At 37.7% G+C, this 24538-nt stretch overlaps 1 protein-coding gene across 1 annotated transcript in view; it reads right to left on the bottom strand.

The window, feature by feature from the left end:
- LOC122831126 (thrombospondin type-1 domain-containing protein 7A) overlaps positions 1-24538 on the bottom strand; it is a 229094-nt gene that overhangs the window by 19237 nt on the left and 185319 nt on the right. Inside the window, exons 19-25 of the mRNA XM_044117078.1 lie at positions 24027-24160; positions 23033-23186; positions 20322-20463; positions 12347-12462; positions 11893-12010; positions 8716-8861; positions 7776-7944 (exon numbers count right to left, since the gene is read on the bottom strand). Of these exons, the coding sequence (XP_043973013.1) occupies positions 7776-7944; positions 8716-8861; positions 11893-12010; positions 12347-12462; positions 20322-20463; positions 23033-23186; positions 24027-24160 (979 nt within the window). The remainder of the gene's footprint in view (positions 1-7775; positions 7945-8715; positions 8862-11892; positions 12011-12346; positions 12463-20321; positions 20464-23032; positions 23187-24026; positions 24161-24538) is intronic.

Below are 24538 nucleotides of genomic sequence, written 5' to 3'. Positions count from 1 at the left end.
GGAGTAGAAAAGTCCCGACTGGGATTTAATTAGATTTAAGGATTTTTAGGATCTGGAAGAACATTGGTAAGAAAAGGCACTGAGATATGTACCGGTATGCATTTCCAGTCTTTATTTTCAATATTTCTCATCAGTCAGTCTTTGCATCCATCCATTTTCAACGTTACAGTATACATCTACATGGTCAAATATTTAGTAATATTTGCCACCAATCCATTCATCCAGATCTTAAATCCAAACAACCATTTTGCAGTCCATGAATCCAAAAAAACAACCTTCAGTTAGTCGATCCAGATTTTCTCTGATTCACATGCAAAATCTTACAATTGTTAAAACGTCTACCATCAATTTAAAGTATTCAAGACATGTTTCTATTCATACTTAAAAAGTTGTCTGAGATGAAAAACATAAACATTTTTGATATTTAATTTAACTGCAGAATTTTGACTTTTTGTGAACATGAGGAAGAAGTTTAATGAGATGTCGAGTTGCATTTAGCAAATAAATTACATGAAATTAGTTTTTAGACCTTTTCTTCTTAACCAATGAATGAAAAAATATAAATATGTCTTAAAAAAAGTAGGAAGTGTTAATATTATAAAACTGCGTAAAAATGCTAAGTTACATATATTTGGCAATATATTTATTCTAGATTTTTCCCCCCTTGCTTGCAAGTAGTAACACTTTCATCTACATGGATTTATAGTCAAACTTGTAGTTTCTCTGTATTTTCTCTGCGTACTCCAGTAGCCAGGCAACGGCATTTTATTGCTAAATTCCCTGTTGTCTCTTTGTGCAATGATAGTAGAGTAATATTTTTATTTTCCCCTCACTTAGTTGGAGAAGATTCTAAGAGTATGATTGTTTTACAAATGGTTTGGCTTGTGCTCTTAAATTTGGAAAATATAGGCTCAAAATAGCAAGTTTGTGCTGCACATCAATTTATTTACCAGTCATAAATCATAGAAATCAGACCAGATGTCCTTCATAGCCTACAGGCTGAGCCGGGACCTGATCAGTGACCGAAATAAAAAATAAAAAAGGGCATCCTGCACAGGTCGATTGTGGACCAGCGTTGCCAGGTTTGTGGGTTTGTCACCCACTGGGACAACTCATGCTGAAAATGTGTCGACACATGGCACACTGACACATTTCCTGTGCAAAGCGCAGAGCTTTGCTCCTGTAGAGACGCGCTGCTTTGAGCTTCCCTCTGTTACCTGCTATGCACATTTCAGATTAGAAACAAAAAACAGAAAACACTGGAACATGACCAGAGTTTTTAACGTCAACACATGCTGCATTCCCAGCAGTCAAATTCAGTCAAGTCAGGTTTATTTGTTTACACATTTCAGCAACGAGGCAGTTCAAAGTGATTTACATGACAAAAACAACTATGGAACAACCAGTAAACATTTTATTTTGTCAAACGCCATCACCAAAATCATCAGGAATAATTATCATCAAATATGTTGATCAATATTCCAGTTATTATTAATCAAAGGCAACTCTACAACAGGTGGATTTTTAGTATTTATTTAAAGGAACTCAGTGTTTCGGCTGTTTTATGTAAGTTTGTCTTCCAGATTAGGATATCAGTCAATATCGATAATTACTGATTAGTATATTGCTTTAAATATCTGGCATCGCCTTTCCTGTTTCATCCAGTTTTCACTCCATGCCATTGTTTTTTATTTTTAAGCATTTTTTGAGGTACGGTAGCAAAACCTGAAACTGCTGCTGTACTAGTTACTCCACAGGTTGTTACTAGGTAACCCAAGAATGAGTGTTGCTAGGTAACCAAAGAGTGACTTGATTCCTCCAACCTTTCTTAGCTGGCAGTGAAAGTTGAATAACTGAAGTCTTTCTTCTGCCTACATCTCCCAGAATGCTGTGCAGTTCTGGATCAGAATTCAGTGAAAACTCTTTATATTGAATGTTCTATCAGATTTATTACCCATTGATACTGATCATGTGTTTATCATGATAGATATTTTTGTTGACATATTGTACAGGCATAATTAAAACTGAATGCTTGCTTTGGTTTTGGTTCTGGGGACGCAAAGCAGACCAGAACCATTTGACCCGAGTGGTCTGGAAAGCCGATTCAGCAAAAACTAATCTTTAAGGTTCTCTGAAGCTGTTCAGTGATTTATAAAGTAACAGAAGTATTTTAAAGTCTTTTCTCTGATGTAGCTGCTGCAAACACTGAAGGATCTAAGTTTCAGGTGGTATTCTGCTCTGCTTTTCTTATTCTAATCACCTGCAAAGTTTATTGATTTTTAAAGCATTTCTTTCAAAGATATATGCAACTGAAACTATAAATTTAATGAAAAATATGTCCCTGTTTGACTTTAGTCTGCATATAACCAGTGATGGCATAGTTACTTTGAAAAAGTAACTTTAATCGGACTACTTATTACTCCTTGAAAAAGTAACTTAGTTATATTACTGACTACTTGATTTGGAAAGTAACTAAGTTACATTAAAAGTAACTTTTTAGTTACTTTCAGCAGTTGTTAACAACAACGCTCCGCCTCCTGTGAAAATCACATTGAGCTTTGCCAAAACTTAATTATCAGCTATTTTATAATGGCAACATCAACAATGTGTCTCCACTGATAAGGTTGAACTGAAGAGGAGATTGTACAAAAAACAGTACAAAAAAATAAAAAACGTGAGTAATTTGTGTGGTCCACTGTTGTCTGGAAAACTCTAAGAAGGATTTTAAAGCCCCCCAACCCCCAGACTCCAGATTCTGCGTTACGGCCCTGCGTTTGGTCTCAAAGCTCAGCGCCCAGTTCTCCTCCTGCAGCTCCACAACTCAGATGGCTGCACAGATTTGTGACACTTATCTTAATATTAATAATTATAATGGCGTTAAGTTTCCATTATAATTATTGGCAACTACAGACACGTTCATTCGTGGCTGTTTTCACGTTTATTGCGCTGTTCATATTGGTCTCAATGTTTGCAGTTTTCTCGAGCGCAACGCGAAGCTCGACGTCATTCCTAACTTGACATTAACAAAGACACAGCGGGACGGATCATCGGGGAAATGATGGACAGGGAGAGACTGAGTAAAACTACCTTAATGACGGACAAATTCTGGGATTTATTATGAGTCTCTGCTTATTTCCAAGCCCAAATGAGCAACTTCACGTTCAAAAACGAGCCAAAAAAGGCGCAACCCGCCGCTCATTAAATTTGCAAGCGACTTAAAAAAAAATGAAGCCCAAAGCCGCTTATAATAATCGGACTTGGCGACAGAAACTCAAAATAGTTCCAGTTTTTCCACCAACAAAATCTTCCTCCATTGTTTACATTTCTGTCGCATAGAGACGTCGGTCACTCGACAAGACGAGTAGAGGAAATACGATTAAATAACAAAAGAAGATAGTAACGCACAGTGATTTTGATAAGTAACTGTAGTCTGACTACTCGATTTGAAATAGCAACGCGTTATATTACTCGTTACTGAAAAAAGTGGTCCGACGTCAGTAACGCGTTACAAATTAACGCGTTACTGACATCACTGCATATAACATAACATACTTTGCATAGTATAATTCAGAAGCTTCTCGAAGGCATTCCTTTTTTAAATTCCTTCTGTATGGTATATTAGTTTATGTATATTTTTTCTTTTTATAGATTTATTGTGTAACTGTTCCTGTTGTGTTATTCTGGGTCTCAACAGGGATAAAAATAAAAATGCATGTCACAGTGGGGTTCAAACATCAAGAGTGTGATTACTTGTTTTCTTGCACTAGAACAACCAGCAGCTGCAATGCAGTAAAAAAACTAAACAAATCTTTTCTACAAAAATTCATCTTCAGCCTAACGTCTTGCCTTTAGCTAATGCTTTAGATCCATACCGTATTTACTCATAAAGTGCATGTTAGACTCCTTTTACCAGCATATTTTAGGATCAGCAAAAAACCAAGAAAGAGCCAGTGGGAAACGACCATTTATCTCACAGAGCTTGTTTCTGTGCTTACCCTGGCATCACCAGGAGAATGCAAATTAAGGTTGAAGCTTTTCGGTTTGCTTTCACTTTTCGACAGACATTATCAGATGTCAAATATGCCTTGGAGACACGTGGAAATATAGTTTACCCATCAGAGGAGCAAGACATGGAATTAACCACACAAATGAAAATGTGTCTGTGTAAACTTGGCTCCACTATGAGTTAATCATGGAACAAAGCATTGTCAGTAAATATATTATTAATATTTCTATTGACATATTTATTTCATCCTTCGTTAGTTATATGAAATCTGCCATTCAATAATATTCCCACTTTCAAACAGTGAAGATGAACATAACCTCTCTTCCTCCAAACATTGTGCAATGAAATCCAAGGCTTTACACACTTTTTCTTCAGCAGTGGAGTTTTGTGCAGTGTGTGTGTGTGAGAGGATTTATTATTATTTTCATGGGACAAACTGTGTTAGCCATTTCCAAGTCTTTTTGAATCTTTGCGTGAGCTCATTGACTGTAGGAGTACAATTTGAGGCATTATTTTGATTCATCTGTCAGAAATCTTAGAGGATTTCTGTCTAAGGTCAAATAATGTTGCACAATGGAAGATTTATGGGATTAGCTACCATCAGTAGTTTAGTAATCCATGGTAAAATGCATCCAGAGTAAAATTGTCTTTGCTTTTACCAACTTTGCAATTCTTTGGTAATGGGAAACCTTTAGGTCATCAATTAATGCTAATCCAGCTAAATTACACAAAGCAGGAGATATACTTTCAAAATAATTGCTTTATTAGAAAGTATATTTTATTTATCTTATTTTAGCTGGTTACTTAGTTTTCTATGTCTACATGAGTTCAAAACTGATTGCAACTCATTTCATGGACTAATTTGTTTTGATGTTTTTGTATGTCTTTATGTATTTTTCATGGCAGAATGGAGCCAATTAAAACTCAGGTGTCAAATATTTCTATTTTCAGATTTACATCTCAGTTGAGGGCTTTTCTCAGTGTTCAGTAACTTCCACATGAAGCTAAAAGAAAAAAATAACATCTATTCAGAGTGGCGCCCCTGGCTTGGCAGGACACCTCAGCACACTAATAGCGTCTGCTGCTAGGAGACCCGTGAGGAACCATCAGACCGCTACTCAAGTGAACACCTTGGTATGTTTCACACCTTTCATGGGCGGCTCACTGCAAGATGACAGGCTGCGTTTCCACCAATTCAAACACAACGAGTTCAGCAAGAGGATGTGACAAAAACTGGGAGTAATTGAGCCAAATATATGTAGCTGTCATGATTTAAAATATTGCAAAACGAGATGACAAGATGGCATAATCTGCCACAGGCAAAAACATAATCAAGTGTTGAATGTATTAAATGATAATTAGGCCCAAGCAGCGAAAGCGCTGCGAAGGCCTATTGTAATTGTAACATTTATTTAGCTTATTCTGCCTATAGCTCAGCTTTTACTTCTGGTGTTAGACATCATAAATAGCAATTTATCCAGTGGTTAAACAATTTTAAAAGGGAACCTATCATGTAAAATTTACATTTTTCACATTTTTGTACTTCCATTTGGGTCTCGACTGCTTCTAAAAACAGCCCATTGCTAAAACAAACAAACAAACAAACAAACAAAACACCCAGTCGTTTCTTTAGAAACAAGTTTTTTGGTGTCTGAAAAATAAGTCATTTCAAAAACCTTTGGATTGTAACAGATTACATTCCAAAGGTTTTTGAAACTCGCTTTGGAAGTTTCAAAAGCCTTTTTTGGTGGGGTTGCTAGGCACTGCTCCGTTACCTAGCAACCCCACCAGATCCCAGCACGTTATCTAGCAACCAAAGTTCCTCAAGTTTCGGGTTCAAATTTACTAAATAAATTCTGTAATCACATTCTAGGAAATAAAATGTTTCCTTTCTTTATAAAAGGAATAGGTTTGTTTGTGTATTTGCATCTTTTAATGTATTTCCAATATTGTATAAAAACGTTTAAGTGGCTGAATAAAAAAAACAGCAGAATGTGACTTTTTTTTATTTGATTAATCGCCAGAATAATCGACTGAGATGTAACGTACTCACAAACTGTACTCAAGTAAGAGAAGAACCACTTCAACGTATTTTTATTCAAGTAAAAGTAAAAACATATTTGGTAAAAAGTCGACTTAAGTACTGAGTAAATGATCAAAATATTAATAATTTAATATTTAAAAATTACACAATTAGATGGGCCAAAATATCAAATTTATGTTATTTTAAAGACTGAAATAAAAATAATTTATATAATTACAAACTATCAAAATAACGCAAAACAAACATTTTTCAAAATAAATTTTTTTCAAAGTAAAACTTGGAGACTGGTTCCAGAACCAGAGCCATGCGTCAAGGTGAGACCGACTATTTCTAGCCGGAACCTCTCAGCCTCACACACTAGCTCCGGCTCCTTCCCCACCAGAGAGGTGACTTTCCACGTCCCAAGAGCTTCCGCAACCGAGGATCGGACTGCCAGGGTTCCCTCCCTCGGCTGCCACCCAGCACACATTACACCCGACCCCGTTGGCCCCTCTCACAGGTGGTGGGCCCATGGAAGGGGGGACCCATGCCTCCTCTTCGGGCTGTGCCCGGCTGGGCTCCATGGGTAAAAGCCCGGCCACCAGACGCTCGCCGTCGTGCCCCCCCTCCAGGCCTGGCTCCAGAGTGGGGCCCCGGTGACCCGCCTCCGGGCGATGGAACACGTAGTCCAAAGTTAGTATCCATCATCGGGGTCTTCGGGCTGCACTTTGTCTGACCCCTCACCTGGGACCTGTCTACCTTGGGTGACCCTACCAGGGGCATGAAGCCCCGGACAGCAGAGCTCCCAGGATCATTGGAGCACTCAAACCCCTCCACCACGATAAGGTGGCAGCCTAAGGAGAGTCCTGGGCTGCCCCAAGTGGAGGAGTTCAAGTATCTCGGGATCTTGATCACGAATGGGGGAAGAAGGGAGCGGGAGATCGACAGCCGGATTGGTGCAGCGTCTGCCGTCAAGCGGGCACTGTACCGGTCTGTCGTGGTGAAGAGAGAGCTGAGCCAAAAAGCGAAGCTCTCGATTTACCGGTCGATCTACGTTCCCACCCTCATCTATGGTCATGAGCTTTGGGTCATGACGGAAAGAACGAGATCGCAGATACAAGCGACTGAAATGTGTTTTCTCCTTAGTGTGGCTGGGCTCTCCCTTAGAGACAGGGTGAGAAGCTCAGTCATCCGGGAGGGACTCAGAGTAGAGCCACTGCTCCTTCACGTCAAGAGGGGTCAGTTGAGGTGGCTCGGGCATCTGGTCAGGATGCCTCCTGGACGCCTCCCTGGTGAGGTGTTCTGCCCACGTCCCACCGGGAGGAGGAAGACCCAGGACACGCTGGAGGGACTATGTCTCTCGGCTGGCCTGGGAACGCCTTGGGATTCCTCCAGAGGAGCTGGAAGAAGTGGCTGGGGAGAGGGAAGTCTGGGCCTCCCTTCTGAAGCTGCGACCCCCGCGACCCGACCCCGGATAAGAGGAAGAAAATGGATGGATGAATGGGTAAAACTTATGAAACTAACAAAGTGTTTGTGTGTTTTTGGTTAAAATAAGCTTGTTTTTCATTCAGTTTTACTCCAGTAACAAAATTATGCAATTAAACGCAGAAATCAAAAATATTCCTGAAAGTATTTTTTTCCCAAAAGATTACTGAAGTGAATGTAACTTAGTAAATGTAACCAGTTACATACAGCTCTGATAATAATTAGTGACATGACCCATATTTTTGAGCAGTAATTTCTGACCTGGACATGGGAGGGTACAAGCTTCCTTCAGTATGATTTTCTTGTCTCCGTTGACGGCCAGCTCCAGGCTGCTGCACAGCTCCTCGTCCACCATGCTGCTCTCGCCGTCGCCGTCCGACACGAAGCAGGACAGGTTCCTGTAGCGAGTGCCGTGTCCACACACCACACTCTGAGGAAAGACGAAAAACGCAGGAGGCGGTGAGTTACTGCCGAGTAAAAGATTAGTCCTAAAGATCTGGAGTTTGAGGGCAAACATGGTTCAGGTGGAGATTTGTTTTTGTTCCAGTAGATTCTCAGGTAGGACTGTTGCAATAAATGAATTAATCAAATACTGAATTAAAACAAGCTCAATAACTTCCATTTGCATGATTTATCGTTTTTCTCTTTTCTTTTTCTCTTAAAATCGAATGACAAAAGTCTAAAGTCTGGTGCTGAAAAGTTCCTTGTAAGTTATTTTTGTCTTTCTTCAACTGTACTAAGACACTTGCACTGTAAGTCAGAGCAAAAACACTTAGTAAGATTGTGTTTTTGCAGTGTAGAGGATCAGAGTTGAAAACAGCTTGTCTAATAATAAGTGACCGTTTTTATCTGCTTATAAAACACAACAGAAGACTTTATTCTTCTAACCTTAAGGCACACAGCTCAATTTCCTTGGCAAAGTTATAGGTTTTTGCTAATGTGTCAGCATTAAATATGCATTAGATTGATTTCTACAGTCCATCTGGCAGAATAACAGTAAGAGCAGGAATATGATGAGGTCGTCCATCAATACTAAAGACCATTATTTTTTGAGGGCTCACCCTTTTGGCTCCAGCCCTCCTGCTTATTGATCTCAGAGAACAGTCAGAGTTGCATTCCTTGCTGCTGCCAGAGGTCGATGCACTTACTAATATTTAATGTCAGTGGATTTCAGTACATTGCAAATGATTTATTGACGTACCTCGACCCGACACTCAGACCAGGGGCTGTACTGCCACCGGTAGCAGGGTCGAACCGGGCAGGGTTTCCACTGCTCCATCTGGGACGGACACGGCCGGCCGTCGCCCTGTGAGGCCTGAACCACCGAGCGCTGCCTCTGCATCTTACCTGGAAGAACAACAACAACGTTTTCTGTTTCTACACTGCAAAAACAAAATCTTACCAGGAATTTTTGGTCTAATTTCCAGTGCAAAATAAAATTTGTTCACCTGAAATAACATAAACCAACTTTCTAGTAACTTTTCAGCAAGATATAGGAGCTTGTTTTAAGTAAATTATTCCTTATGTTTGATTGTAAAAAGTACTTGTTCCACATGCAGATTATTTAATTTGTAACAAGACATTTTCCCATAAGTGAAACAATCTGCCAGTGGAACTAGAACATTTTTAATTTTAAGCAAATACTAACTTAAAAAAGCTCCTATATCTTTCTGAAAACGTATTTAAACTTATTTGTAAGTTAGTTACACTGATCTGATGTTAATATCTGTAACAGCCCAATATTGAAAAAAATCTAGATTGCACATTAGTGACAGTAAAGGTAGATCTATTCAGTCTAATCTATGCTTTGCCATTTAATTTGTTATATTTAAAAATCCTAATTGCACTTTCTGAACCAAAGTTCAAAGTTCGATTTATTTTTTAAAACTTTGACCCAGGTAAACTGAATTTAACCAAATTCAGTTTACTTATTATTATTTTACACTGGCTGTCATAATCCTTGTTGCACTGACAGAAAAAATTAAAGTTATGTTGTTTTTACATGTTTTACCAAGATTGTGCAGCTATTGGAGTTTTTAAGTGTGCTGTGTTGGTGCAGCGATATCTAATAATTGTGTAATTCAGTATATTTATGTCTGTTTAAAAAAAGAGAAAAGGTTTTTAGTCAATTATTTTTTCTGTATCTAATTGGTATCACCTGATATTTAACTTCAAATATCTGAATCAGAAGTGAAAAAAGTAGACTGGTGCATCCCTAATTTTGTTTTATAGAATATAATAGATTCTTTATTGTAATTGTAACATGAAATTTGGGTGAGATTCTCCACGCTAAACAAAAATAAACTATAAATAATTACTAATATTGTACTTATCCCTTGATAAAATGTTAACTGAAAACTAAAATAGAAACAAAAAAATGTCAAGGTCAAATTGACCACTTAATACTTCAGGTGTACTAGTGTATTTTGCATTAAAACTAGACCAAAAATACTTGGTAAAATTGTGTGATTTGCAGTGTACAGAGATCCTTTATATATTTCCAAGCAAATATTTTTTGTGTACTTAAAAATGTCAATTATAGATAATTGAAGCACTTTGTTTTGAGCCCATGAAATTTAAGCAACCAGCCTCAGACGCAGTTACCTTTGTGGTTTCATTCTTTCCCTTTGTAAACAACTTATTTTAAATGCATGTTTGTGTTGAATGTATTAAATTAATCTCACTGTGAACCACAGCACTTCACTTAATGGAGCGGGGGGGTTTCTAAGCGACCTGCGATGCTACTCTTATGCTCTCATCTCTTGATTGGTTCTTGGTCAACCTCAGTGAAATGGCTTTTTTACACATCAATCAGCGAACCCTGTCTGGATAAATTTGATGCATCACGCATCCTGTTTGATCTGGGAGCAGAATGGATGTGAAGAATTAGCTGTAAGACTACACAGAAGCCCCTTCTCTGACATTTCTGAATTCAGCCCTGCTGTGCTGTCTGTCTCCTTTAAACCACCCACTCGCAAAATTTCACAACCTTCTCTTTTGTTGCATATTCCACTTTTATTTCCATGCAGCTTTCCGAGCAATCCACTCACACTGGAATGCACCTCTGCCTTCATGTGCCACCTTTCAACACAACCTATCCTCTGCACACCACACACACTGTCAGAGCTCATATCCAATTCCTACAAAAGAACCTCCCACACAGACTCAGAAACATCTTCAATCAGTGCCCCTTCCCGTTTCTTTCACCTTACACAAACTTTTGTATTTTTCAATGTAGGGATGCAAGTTATCAATTAATGAGTTGATCTAAAGTTGACCGAGTCACCATCAAGCAATTGATTTTTCTCTTGTATTTTTTCTTTCCATAGCTGAATTATAAAGAGATTTCATTAAATTGTTACACTATTTTGTGTCAGCTGTATTAAAACAGACTTAAAACTGAAAATTTTAATTTTCTCACATTAAAATAAGACATTTATATATACATATACAAAAACAGGAACCTCGTAAGTTGCTGAATATAAAAATAAAAGACACAAAAATGTTGTTCAGATGTTCATAAATAAGTACAAACTGTGGCTGCCCTTGAAGGAAAGATAAAACTTCGCAGCATGAATCGTATTACCTCACCACAAAAATCAACCATCCTTATTGGCGCCATGTTTTCTTTCCGTTATCCTCACCTTCGTCACACATCTGTACTTTTTGAATGGGATGCTGACGCTACTCCGTCATCAAGTTAAGTTAAAAGAAGCGCTATTAAAGTGAAGCTTAAGGAATTTGAGTGTTTATATCTCGAAACAGAACCGCATTAAGTGCTTTTTTCATCCCACACTGGACTAGTTTGGACCGTTCCTCTCTACAGTTCTGGAATAGCCGCCATCTTTCATTTTGGTATCAATGGCTCTGGTTATGGATGGCCAAGGTCGCCCCCTGCTGGATGGCGGCCAAACTACAACAATAAAAATAAAAATAAGGTCTAAGACCCCAAGCGGATTTTTTTAGTTGATCGATTTGAACCAATTCTAATCTAATAAACCATGAATCGTAATTGTGAGTAAATTAATTGTTTGCATCCATATTTCCATATGACTCGTACAACTCCAAGGAACGCAAAAACGCAAAAGAAAGATGGGATGAGAACCAGAAAATAGGAGGACAAATGAACCTCCAGTCATTAATGCAGAACTGCTTTTTCCTAAATAGAAGCTTCATTGTTTTATTTATTTTTGCTGGTGAAAATTCATGACAAATTTCCCCAGTGTTAAATCTGTGGAAGCCATCATAAATGTTTTGCTGAGCTGGATTCTAAAAAACTAAACCAGAATTTGTTTGGAAGAAGCAGCTTTATGTTTGCATTCTGATTTTACGAAACACATCTACCCAGTGAATAAAGATGATTGATAATAAATGTTACCCTCTAGCCCACAGGTTTGCGAACATTCGGACCAGACCGACCACTCCGACAGCTGGCAGTTGACGGGACACTCGACGGTGCACGAGACGTTCATCTGCCAGTTCTTCTCCAAACTCAGCTGAAATAGAAATTATAAATGCAAAAGATGATAAATCATTTAAATAAAAGTCACATCACAGTTGTCAGCAAGCATAAGTATCTGTTATATCCAAAGAGATGTTGGAGGTGAAGGTTTTCATTCTGACACAAAATATTATGATAAATATGAGCAAAGAGGTGAAACAGTGTGGTGACAGTCTTCTGGCTAGGAGCTGAGAATCATTTAAACCAAAAACAAAGCACTCAGCTTTAACCCACAGCAACTTCAGCATGAGAAACTGAATGTTTCACGATGAAATATTCAGGCCTAATAAATTGTGATTTGTGATATGGAGAAAATTACTGCCTGGCTCACCTCCTCGCAGAATTTAATATCTACAGATTTGCCGTCACTGCGAACGCAGTCGAGCATCCGGGTCTTGATGCCGCTTCCACAAACGGCGTTGGGGCTCAGCTGACAAGTGCTCCAGTCTGGAGAACATAAAAAGGTTTCTGGCATCAGAAACATCACATCAGAGCTAAACCTCAAAGATTACATTAAATTAAAAAGATTTTTTGTTGTTGAAATAAAATCTGCTCAGAAGAAATTTGGGAATCCAATTAAAAGTTTCTGATCTTTAAATAATATCCACTGATTGACTATATTCTCATTATAGCTAATAGATATAGATCCTACAAAAATCCCAAGGCAATTTTCTTTTTAATATTAAAAACTGGTGTTGTGCTTCCATAATCATGTCTGTGATCCAAGTCAAATCTCTGTTAAATAATTTTTTCATTTTCCATTCTTACTTTAATGTTTTTATTATTCACACAGAGTAAGATTTAACCGAGAAGATACATCCGCTGTGGATAGTTTTTCTGCTTTAAATCTGGGCCTCCAACTTATTTAATTTATTTTTAGTTTAACTGCTGATAAGATTCTTCTGGCTTTACTCCACACAAGGAGAAAAACATGTTTTCTTTTCGCTGCATTTCTCTTTAGTCCTTCCCACACACGTTTTGTGCCAGAAAAGACTTGGATGGCAGCAGAAGTACTCTCAAAAAATAAATAATTTTTTTTTTACAAGAACAGAGATTCCACAATGACCCATTTTCCAGCTCTGTGTTCAGTCAAGCCAAAGTGTTGTGCTTTGAGAAGAAATAAACATTTTATTGTTCTTTTAAATCTGTCAAAATACAACATAGTGTGGTTGCACAAAGTCTCCCCAACATCTTTTAATATATTTATAATTATTTTGCAGACAGACACTGGAAATATCTTTGATTTTTTTTCTTTTGAGCCCAGAAATAACAAACATACTTTAAATTCAACAAGCAAATCAACCGCTGGCCCAGGAAGGGTGTTGAAGTTGGATCTCAAACAAAAACCAGGATGGTTTTCAAAAACATGGAATAAAACATGCTATATAAAACGCAGTTATTCTTCAGATTAGTTTTTGGTTCCCTTCTAGATTTCCGGTAAAACCAGTTGACCAAACGTGCTGCGTTTGGGTTGCTAGGTAACAGGTGGAGCTCTGCTGGGGTTGGTAGGTTACGAGCTGTTTTGTTTTTTCAAGCAACTCACTAAGTGCCAGAGAAACATTAACTTATTGCCAGAAAACGACTAGAAATTTTTCTTTAAGTGCCTGTGCTGCTTTTAGAAGCCGTTAAAACCTAAATGGAAGTACAAATTGTAAGTTATTATACTGCTTAGTTCCTCGTTATGAGTAGGTATCACCACAAGGGGGCGCCTATTCCCTTTTTCTTTTGTTGTACGATTGTACAGAGTAAGAACTAGGCTTCCACGTGTACGTAGAGAAGATCATGAGTGACAATAAAGAAGAGGTGTGGAAAATTTCAACAGTGCGTCCTGCTGTTTTGGGTTAGAGTGGCTAACCCCATTACTAACTCCTTCTCCGACCTCCCACCGCACCGTCACAAAATGCGTTTCTTCATCGTAGATTGTGCCGTTCCAGATGCTAAGTCATCATCCTAATATGGAAAAGCTTCCTGACTGAATTACTAAAAAGGCTCTTTATGTTTCATAAAGCTGCATTAAAATTACTCATCTGCTTTGAATAACGACGTAAATGATTGTAATAATTGTGATTTATATGCCATACTTCAAGATTTTTATGGTTTTGAATGAGAAGTTGGCGTCGCTCCGTCATGTAGCTCGGCTGAATTACGTCCTTAAACTTAAGGAGAATGTCGAGTGTTTAGATTTCAAAACAGAAACGCATCAAATAAATTTTGGATCTCACGCAGACACCGAATCTCGTTCTCCTCCTTCTTCTTTTTGGTTTTAACGACGGGTGACATTTAACCTTAACATGCATTATCGCCATCTACTGGGCTGGAGTGCGGACCAGAGTATTTTACTTTTTTTACCAACTTAAATTCTTAAATATAATCCTGTTTCCTTTAAAAATTAATAACTGCTTTATTTATCTTGTTAATATCTTAACAATAAGTTAAGTTAATATCTTATTCATTTTAATGTCTCCATATCATATTTTCTAAATTCTTATTTAAATTTTTCTCTACTTTCCCCATACTATTCATAATTAATTATTACATGTTCTACAGTCTCCATATCCATGCCACACTCACATCTAATTGTTGAATGTTTACGTATCAAATGTAAAGTTTTAATTAATCCGTTATGTCCGAGCTGTAACCTTGTCATCACTACTTCTTCCTTCAAACTTCCTCCATTAACTTCCATACTCCATACTTTCTTTTGTATGTGAAACCTCTCTTGCCCTGGTATAGCCGCCATCTTTAATTCTGTATCTTCAGAATGACCAGTGGCGCCCTCTTCTGGTTGGCGGCCAAACTATAACACTGAAAGAGGTTCTAAGATTATAATTTTTTCAGGCTCTAATAAAATTGGGCTAATCTTATGTTTATTTAAAGAGTAGGAAACATGTTGTTCTATAAGCCATTTATCCTTTTTGACATTCATATCTCACTCTGCTTGGATGTATTTCCTGTTTTCGTATGACTGTCACACAGAAGCTTTAAAAGCACACAGATTTAGCAGGAAGAGAAAACATGTATTAGCATTCAGCAGGTTGCCATTGTTGATTTTACCTCCCAACGTGCATGCGGAGATGAAAAGCAGGTGACGAGGAGTCATGATATACAGTTTGTTATAATCCTCACAATTTATTTCCTTTTGTACAATGGCACAATGGAAACGTAATGAAGCACTCAAGCAGTGACTAAGATGTAACCTTTCAGTTATTATTCTAAAAAATGTTTTATTCAAAACTGTTTTCAGCATTTATTCAAATGGTTTAACAAAAAATATTCCTCAGCTGCGTTCACATGAATAAGCCGGCAGCTGAATTATGTTTAATTGATAAAGAAGAAAAGGAAATGGTGTGATTTAAAGTATACCACATCATCTATCCAGCAGTGTGGAATCAAAGAAACGGCTGGCATTTACTGATGCTTTGCATTCTGACAGAAGCTGCAGGGTTTTTTCTTCACTGACATTTAGAGAGCTATACTTTCTCCTCAGACTGAGTCAAATCCTGCACTAGTGACAGGGAAGATCTTCCCAGGACAGAGGGATAATAACTCAAAGCACTCAGCAAATCCAACCTAAAAGCTCTGGAGGATCCATCTGCAGCTGAGACTCCAAGTTACGCCCACTTACTATCTAAACTGTGAAGGAGCCGAAAACCCTCTGAGGATGCACGTTCATTTGTATCAAATCTCGCTCAAGTAGCTCTTATGAACTGGAAAAAAAGTCTTTAGCGGACCAGCGCTGAAGGCTTTGGATAATAGCATAAAAACATGAAATTGATACCACTTTAGACAATCAAACAGTTTCAAATTAAGTTGGTTCTGTATCCTGGGGACTCTAGGTAGTAGTTCTTCTGTTTAGGAGAAAAAATAAATGAAAATATTGGAAAGAAATTGCAGCTTTAGAAGCATCAATGCATGGCGCTAATCCAGGACTGGACACACAGCCAACTGGGAGCATTATTGCTTTTTAACTTACATTTGCTGTTTTAACTATTAAAATAGACAGTTACTGGTGTTTTTAGAGTAAGTCTGAAGCATTTGTGGATTTCAGCTTTTAGGGGATCTACTGTCCGATCCAACAAACAGAAACAGAAAGACTTGGCAGCAGAAAGCTCCTTCTTTCTAAGAAGAATATTGCAGGTTTCTGGAACAATGCGGATCAGACTTTGGCCATAATGTAAAACAAAATGTCTGGAAAAGAACCAAACATCATACCAACATAAACATGTCACCTTATTGTCAAACACACAGGTGGATGGTTGATGATTTGGGTTTCCTTTCAGCCACAGGACCAGAACCAAACTGCACTTATTGAGCTGCCAAGAGCTAAAGTACCAAAGTGCCGTAAACAGTTAAACATGAGGCCATCTGTCTGCGGCTGAAGTTAGGCTCTCAACAGAACAACAAACACAGGAGGAAATCTACAGCAGAATGACTGCAAAAGAAACAAATCAAGGTCTTTCAAAAGCCTAAAATTAAATTAAAATAAATTTTCGAAGACTGAAAAAGTAATTTGGAAAATTATTACATCAACTTATTGCTACTAAAAGTAGCTTTACTACCTACTGGACGACTGAGTGAACGTATTTTTCCTTAGAAACTTTTTGTCCATGATGGTACGTGACATTTTAAGTACTAAGACAGATAAAATTATCTTCTTTCAGCTTGTCCTGTTATTTCTGGACTCTCTTCTTATTCATCACTCTGGCACAAAACGTGCTGTGACTGCCAGTAATTTCAGTTGGACATCGGCAAGATATTTTTGAGTTTGACATAAATTACTTTTTACAGTTCCTTTTCGTCTAAAACCACTCAAATCAATAACCAGTTCCAATGAAAGTTGGTTGGGATTCCACTTTTAACATGAACACGACGGATAAAAGAAACACTAAAAGAAACAAAAAGTGTGGGGTTGAAAGAAGTGGATTGTATCTTCGACAGTAGAACAAGCAGTCAGAAATTTTCAGTTTCAAATAACTAGCTGCTACCTGGTGGGGAGGAAAAATAAAAAACTACATGCTTCATTTTTGGGAAAGATTTAGGGCTCAGTGGAAGTGAAGATAAGTTATAAAAGAAATCTATAAGTAGAAACCAATAAACACCTCAGGGCAGCCAGTTTCAACTCTTGGCAGCAAAACATGTTCATTGATCTCAGACCTGTGGGAGTCGCATTTGAAAACAACTGCACTTTATCATATATGGGTTTGTGGAAAAGACGCATCTTACCAAACAGTTTATTTTACTGAACAGCGAACTGAATTATTGGTGAAATCCATATAAATATTGGCAAAATGTACACAACACAAATTAGGAATACACAACATAGAAAAACATATAATTGAGATACAACTATTGAATATGACAACTGATTCATCCTGACTATTTTCCTATTTTTCAATAATTATATTGACCAGCCTCTCTTTGTTAGCTTCACCATCTAAACCATTAAAAATATACAACATATTTGGCCATTAGAGTCTCCCAACAAGTCAAAAAAATATTATCATGCAGAATTTGAAAGCTTGACACTTGAAATATAATATCTGATTAAATATGGCGCCCAGCAGTCGTCTATGATTGCGATATTGACACACTGACATCATGATGACAACCAAATTATTCTCTCTACGCATATTTTCAACAACATTGATCAATTAATGGAGATACACTAGGCATATCCTAACGTCTAGCAAACAGATGCTAGGATGTGTCTATTCGCTGTACAAAACATGGTCATTACATTTTTTGCACAAAGTAATTCTTAGAGGATAAGATTTTAGTCTGGCCAGTTCGGTCTATTTTGAACTGTTTTAGGGCGTCTTGTCACTTTAAATCCAAATAAGATGCTTCTGGCCACATACCCAACTCAACATTTACACTCACACGTAAAAATATCTACAAACAGATGCCCAACTAGAAGTGGAGCCTCCTGCACAATCAACGAGAGAATGCAGCAAGTGGTTTCCGGATGGCAAGTCAACAATAAAACATTTGTCTTTTCCAGCAGCCATTGTACAGAGCATACAGCAGTAAAACAAGCTGACCAAAAGTGCTGGAGCTCAGTTTTTGTTGCTAGGTGACATCTGGGCTTTGCTGGGGTTGCTAGGAAACAGTAAATGTGACTTAACAGTGGTGAGGATTTAGAAACTGCTCATTTTCTAGACTTCAAAAATATTACCTTATAGCAACAAAAAACTTGGGATGTTTTTAGCAGCAGCTGTGATCAAAATGGATGAATGAAAATGTGCAAAAAGTGAATTTAGATCCCCTTTAAATGACTCAATAGACACACCATGTCTTTTTCTTGCACAATATTCACGTTAATACAATTTGAATAAAGAATAAACTGATTAGACGAGATAGGCTGAAACAGACAGAAAGGGCAGATTCTATAATTTTGCTATTAAGATAAATATAATTTATTCCTTGTACATCAAGATATAATGCGAGTTCAAGAAAAAAGAAGGCACAGTATTATGATTGTAAGAGTCCAAACTATATAGAATAAATAATGCAAAGTGGAAAAGAACTGTAACATGTGTTGTTTTAAAAAGAAAACAACAAATGTTTGATTTTGATCCGTTCATCTTTGGAAAATCCCCGTGCATGTAGCGAGTCCAGGACAACATCTAAGATATTAGAGCAGTACAACATCAGGGACGTAATTACAGGAAGTGCTGACACAGAAATCCTTGCACTATGTAGGAACTGGATCTGGACGGATTTTAGGATATACATGAGATGCATATAAAACACCCACCTAAAGCAGACGAGTTGATTTCGCAGAGTGAAGCACAAAAATGACTCATCTTTCTCCTTCAGCACGTCAAAACTTTCTCATGTTGCAATCAGCTTGAAATGATCCGTGCTTCTTTTCTTTGTCTGTTTGAAGCTGAGCTTTATAAGGTATTTGGCTGCTGCTCAACGGCAATAACAAATGAACACTTTGTGTGCAATGAGGTTATTTGAGCCGTCTCCCTCAGAACCAGCCAATGTGGCTGCTGTCTCTGTAATTTCTGCCAGCATCGAGGAGTTTCACCATATGGACGCATTTAGGTTCACACCTTTGAAAAACACAGAACTAGGCTTTCCAGAAGCCAAACCTGCCCCAGATAAAGGAAATCAGTGGTGAGAAATAGCATTTTACTCCCAAATCTGGGGTGCAGATACTTTCAAAACAACCTGGATGTGTTGTAAAAAGCTTCTTTAACAACACAGGCTGAGGCTCATAAAATAAGCTAGCAGAGACGACTGGCTGTTTTTAGCAGCAGAACACTTGTTTGCATCTCGGGGAATTGGGCCTCCATCTGCCGAACCACCTTGTGTCACTCTGGGGACCGAGAATAAGGAGAACGAAGAGCGAAGGAGCGACAGTAAGACAGGAAAAGCGGAGATGGAGAGACTCGACAAGAGAAAGACGATGTTTTACCCAATAATAACCTCCTCATTCATTATGCACACACACACAGATACATGTGTTTCTCTGTGCATGCAGCCAGGCGGATTATAAACGGATTGTAGTCTGGTTATATAAGAGACATGTAGCAATTTTAATAAATTCTGATTAAATAAGGATTAGTGCTGACCTCAGCTTCTGTTCAGGTTTCTGAAAGTTTCTTGACACGAAGAAACTTCCTCTTTGAATGATGATCTTTGATTTACTCAAAACTTCCAGGAAGTTCCAGGAATTATTTAGTTTTACGTAAATTAAATAAAAATGTTCAAATTATTTTTTACTGAAATTAATTAACTTTAAGCAGAAGTTTCTAAAATTTATTACAGAGCAGAAGTTTGACATTTGGTACCATTTATATTGTAATGTTTATGATTTTGTACAGTGAAATGGTAACAAAATTTTTTAGGATATTAAACTGCTTTATTAACTAGCTTAAGTTAAATTTTCTTTCATTAATGTTTTTACACGTTGTCCCTATTTTAAATAAACTACTAATCTAAGCTAATTCGGGTTTCTTAATTAATCTCCACTTTAAATATTTCTAGCTGAGTGGATCTAAAATCAAGATTTATTTCACAACTATATTTTAAAAGTACCAATAGTATTCAAAATAAATTCTTCAGTGTGTTTTTTTTTTTTTTTTGCGACAACAGAAATGAACGTAAAGTGGAAGGAAAATTATCTAAATTTATTTTGTCCACACCTGAATATCAGATGGGGGAAAATTAAAACCAGTCTCAGTATTTACTGATTGTAAACTTTATTCCTTGAAAACTACATAACCTCTTTGAATGGTTTGAATTGAACTGTTAGCATGTGTTTCCTGATAAAGGCTGCCTGCCTGGCTCTTTACCTGTGATGTTGTAGAAGTAGTTGAAGCAGTTGAGGTTCAGACTGCACGGCTCTCTGTCGGACAGCTCCGGGCACTGCCGGCCCACGCCGGGGTACCGCAGGGCGTACGCTGTCCGCACCCGGCTGTTGTTCCTGGTGCAGGGCTGAAACGCAGAAAAACATAAAATGATGAAACACAGAGCAACGAATCAAAGAAATCCAGTTGAGTCGTGGCAGAGAACTCAAATACACGACTTCCGAACAGTCTTTTCAACTCATTAGGGCACATTTAGGTCAACTGTAAAGGAGCTTCTTATTAGTGCGTCTAAGTGTAAAGAAAGTCCATGAAACCGCCAATTTTGACCCGTTCTCCCCGTTCCAGGACGTGGAATTAGATTTTTTCCAGCGAGAAATCACAGGGAAGCTGAGAAAGAGATTCTGCTCGGCCGGCGAGCCATCAGATTCTCCGGGTTTGAAGAACGGAGAACAGTGGGAGAAAATGACAGCCTTCTGAATGGCTCCATTGCTGGAAGGATGAATAAAACATGTGCGAAGCCCCGCTGGTGCCACTGCAGACTCCATGTCGAGAAGGGAATTGTGGGAAGATGGGGAGTTTTTTTGATGGGGAAAGAATTGGATGTGATTAACAGCAACCTGGTAAAGCCAGTGAAACCAGTGAAGAGGATATTTTGGCACTTGACTTAGTGAAATATTAGAGAAACGAATGCATATCTGAAATAAGTATGAGTAATTTTAAAAGGTGCTGCTTTATAGCTGCCTCACTCACCATGAGTTTATGGTGAGTTTCCATAAATGTTGAGTTTATGGAAACTCACCATAAACTCACCATTTATGGTGATGACACCATTGCCCCATGGTGAGGCCCCTTTGATGGAGGGCCATCATCAAAAACATCAACACACATCATATTTGTCGGTTAAATTTTCATTTATTATGGTTCTAAATCAACTCTAAACTGCTGGGCTTTTAGTCTTGATTTAAAGGAACTCAGTGTTTCGTCTGTTTTGCAGTTTTCTTGACGTTTGTTCCAGATTTGTGCTGCATCAAAGCTGAATGCTGCTCCTCCATGATCTCTGTTTTGTTTCAATCTGCTTATTTCAATAAAGCCATCTAGCAACAAATTTGAGCAAAAGTTGTTTCCAAACCGAATAAATTATTGTATATATTTGTGCCAAACCAGGCGCGTTATTTCCAGCTTACATATGCAGGTGTGTGTGCATCATTAAATGCGAGCTGGAGACCTGCTCCGAAGTTGTGAATCTTCATCATAAATCATCGTCGTCCCCTGCTGAACGCGCGGTGAGCACAGTGTAATATAGGTGATGAATAAGCCACTTTGTCTTGCTTCCCCAGTTCATGGATCTACTTTATTCCTCCTCCGTGTACCAGAAGTAACCTGTTGACAAAGATTAACACACTGCTCACGATAATGCAGTGCAGCTAAGCTTTGTGTCCCCTCGGCCTGAGGGAAAATACCTGTGACAAGAAAAAGATGCCAAGATAAATCTCAGCGGGTTTCTCAGGAGTCGGAGAGTTTAGGGTTGGGAATTGAGAACCGGTTCTCAGGAGTTCAAATACTCTGAATCGTAATCGGTTCTCATAACATGTGACGTACCGAACATGTTACGCCATATCCAAGATGGCGTCACGGCACAAAATATATTTATACTCAACAAAGAAAGACAGTGGTAACATATTCAGAACTTTAATCACAATAAACAGAGGGCTAGTTACCAACTAGAGGTGGTGAGAGCACAAAAATATTTTACTAATTAACATATTTTTACTCAAGTAAAAGTCAAGAGTAGCCACTTCTAACTTATTTTTAAATTAACATATTTGCAAGCTTGGTTTTATTTATTCATACTGAATTACTTACATTACTCTTAGGTTTCTACATATTTTATAAATTTTATCTCCTTTGGTTGTATTTGTATTACTAATATTTAATGCTTTAGATGGGGTAGCTTGTCAACTAATAAGCAATTCTCCTTTGGAGCTCAATAAAGTATTTTATATTCTATTCCAAGAAATTACTCAAGTATTTGGTAAAAAGTCTAACTGATCAAATGATCAATTATTTAATATTTCTAAATTACATCATCAGACAGAGCAAAATATAAAGTTAAGTGTAAATGTTGGTATTTTAAGGAAGAAAATGACAAGAATTCATATAAGTAACAAAAAATAACAAAACCAGACAAAAGAATAGTTTTTTTCCCAAATCAGTTTCTTTCAATAAAAAACTTAGGAAACTTTAACAAAAACTGCAGGTTTGTGTCTCTGTCTGGTGGGTTTTGGTTAAAACATGTTTGCTGTTCATCCAGTGGGTAGAAAATCCAGAAATTTGACTCAAGTAAGAGAAAAATACTTCAAAGTGTTGGATTTGTTGCTTAGCAACCGTGGTGACTCTCAAGGGGGCGGAGCTTCCAGCACTGCTTCACTTCCTGGTTATTGCGCTAACGTTAGCGCCATACCGTATAAATAATCTCCAACGTTTACAGTCACATAAAATATAACATATTTTCCAACTGGACTCGTTTCCATTTCATGTTGCAGCGATGATTTGACAGAGAGACTCGAGTTTTAATTTAGTTTGAATCAAATGCAACATGGTTCACATTTTTGAATTAGGGAGTTTATTAAATAAATAATCCATAAGTAATCGATGAGTTCTTATCCGTTCCTGGCAGAGACGCTGGGTTTGCTCACCATGCTGCAGCGGCTCCAGGCGCCCCAGTCGTTCAGGACGCAGTCCTCCGGACACGGCAGCCGGCTCTCCCTGGCTCCCAGCGGCATCTCCTCCGGGTCGCACAGGTAATCCTCCACGGCCTCCGACGGGCCGTCCACCGTGTTCAGCATGCACCTGGAAACCAGTTCAACCCGTCAGAAAAACCTTCTTTGCTCCATCAGGACAGTAAACACTAAACCTGGTAACTAAATAACAGTCTGTGTTTTTAAAATCATATATCTGCCATCTGATTTAAAAAACTATTGTTTTTGTTGTGTCTTTATGGACTTTATGAAACTTTTAAAATTACTATTACCTTATAGTACCACTACCTGGTTACAATAAAGTAACTTTGATTTAACAAAAAATGTACTCAAGCAAGAGTAGAACTACATCAACATATTTTTCCTCAGTTAAAGTAAAAAGTAGAAAGAAATTACTTGAGAGCAAAAAATAATTAGGTAAAATGTAATATAACTTATCAAAACATCAATCATTTAATACTTAACAATTAAATATCAATTCTACAATTAATACTTATTTAATTTAAACATTAAATTAAATAGATTTTAATTTAATTAAATTAATTTTGCTCCATTTTATTTTGACGGATCAAAATATAACCTTTTTTTATTTTGGTAATCTAAGGAACAAAATGAAAATAATTTACATAAATAACAAAATCAGGAAAAAGAAACAAAAATTCAAAATTAATTATGAAATCTTAACAGAAGCTGCAGGTGCGTGTCTGTGTCTTGTGATTTTTTGGTTAAAACATTTTTGTTTTTCATTCAGTGGGTAAAAACCCCTCCAGAAATTTTACTGAAGCATTAAGAAGAAATGCTTCATGATAAATTTATTTAAGCAAAAACTAAATTTTTTCCAAAAAATTACTCAAATGTAAATGTAACTAGTTACTGCTCCACCCTGATTTTTATTTTTTTTAAATTTTATTATTTTATTTCCTGCAGATACCTGACTTTTCGGGTCTGGACTCCCTCCCCACAGTTCTCCTTCAGATCCACGTTGCTGACTTTCCAAACGCTCCACGGCTCGGCGACCCAGACGTACTGACTGCAGTCGCTCTGACACGGCACCACCTCGTACACCTGAGAGCAACGAAAACCTTTTACACTTCATGCTGTTTAAAAAAAGTGCTGAGAATAAAAACTGGACTTTATTTCTTTACACAGTTTGGCAGGTTTGTCTAACACGCAATGATAATTTGAATCAACTTTCTGAGATTTAGCTCAACCAACAGACTATTTATCCGGCTGTGGTGATTTAATACCTTGAAATTGGGTCTCTGTTTCTTTAAGAAGCTCCTGCTCTTTGTGAAACTCCGCCTTCAGGAAGTAATCACAAAATAGCTGTTCTAGTAACCCCTAAAAGACGTTTCTACCAGCGCTTCACTGAGAAGCAGCTCCTATGATGAGATCAGCAGATGAATAGTTCCACCAGGTGTTTGCTGATTGCTGCTGGCTAGT

The sequence above is a fragment of the Gambusia affinis genome, linkage group LG05 (assembly GCF_019740435.1).
Source record: "Gambusia affinis linkage group LG05, SWU_Gaff_1.0, whole genome shotgun sequence".
Classification (NCBI taxonomy): domain Eukaryota; kingdom Metazoa; phylum Chordata; class Actinopteri; order Cyprinodontiformes; family Poeciliidae; genus Gambusia; species Gambusia affinis.
The sequence above is the reverse complement of the archived record's forward strand: the minus strand, read 5'-3'. Positions and strand labels throughout refer to the sequence as shown.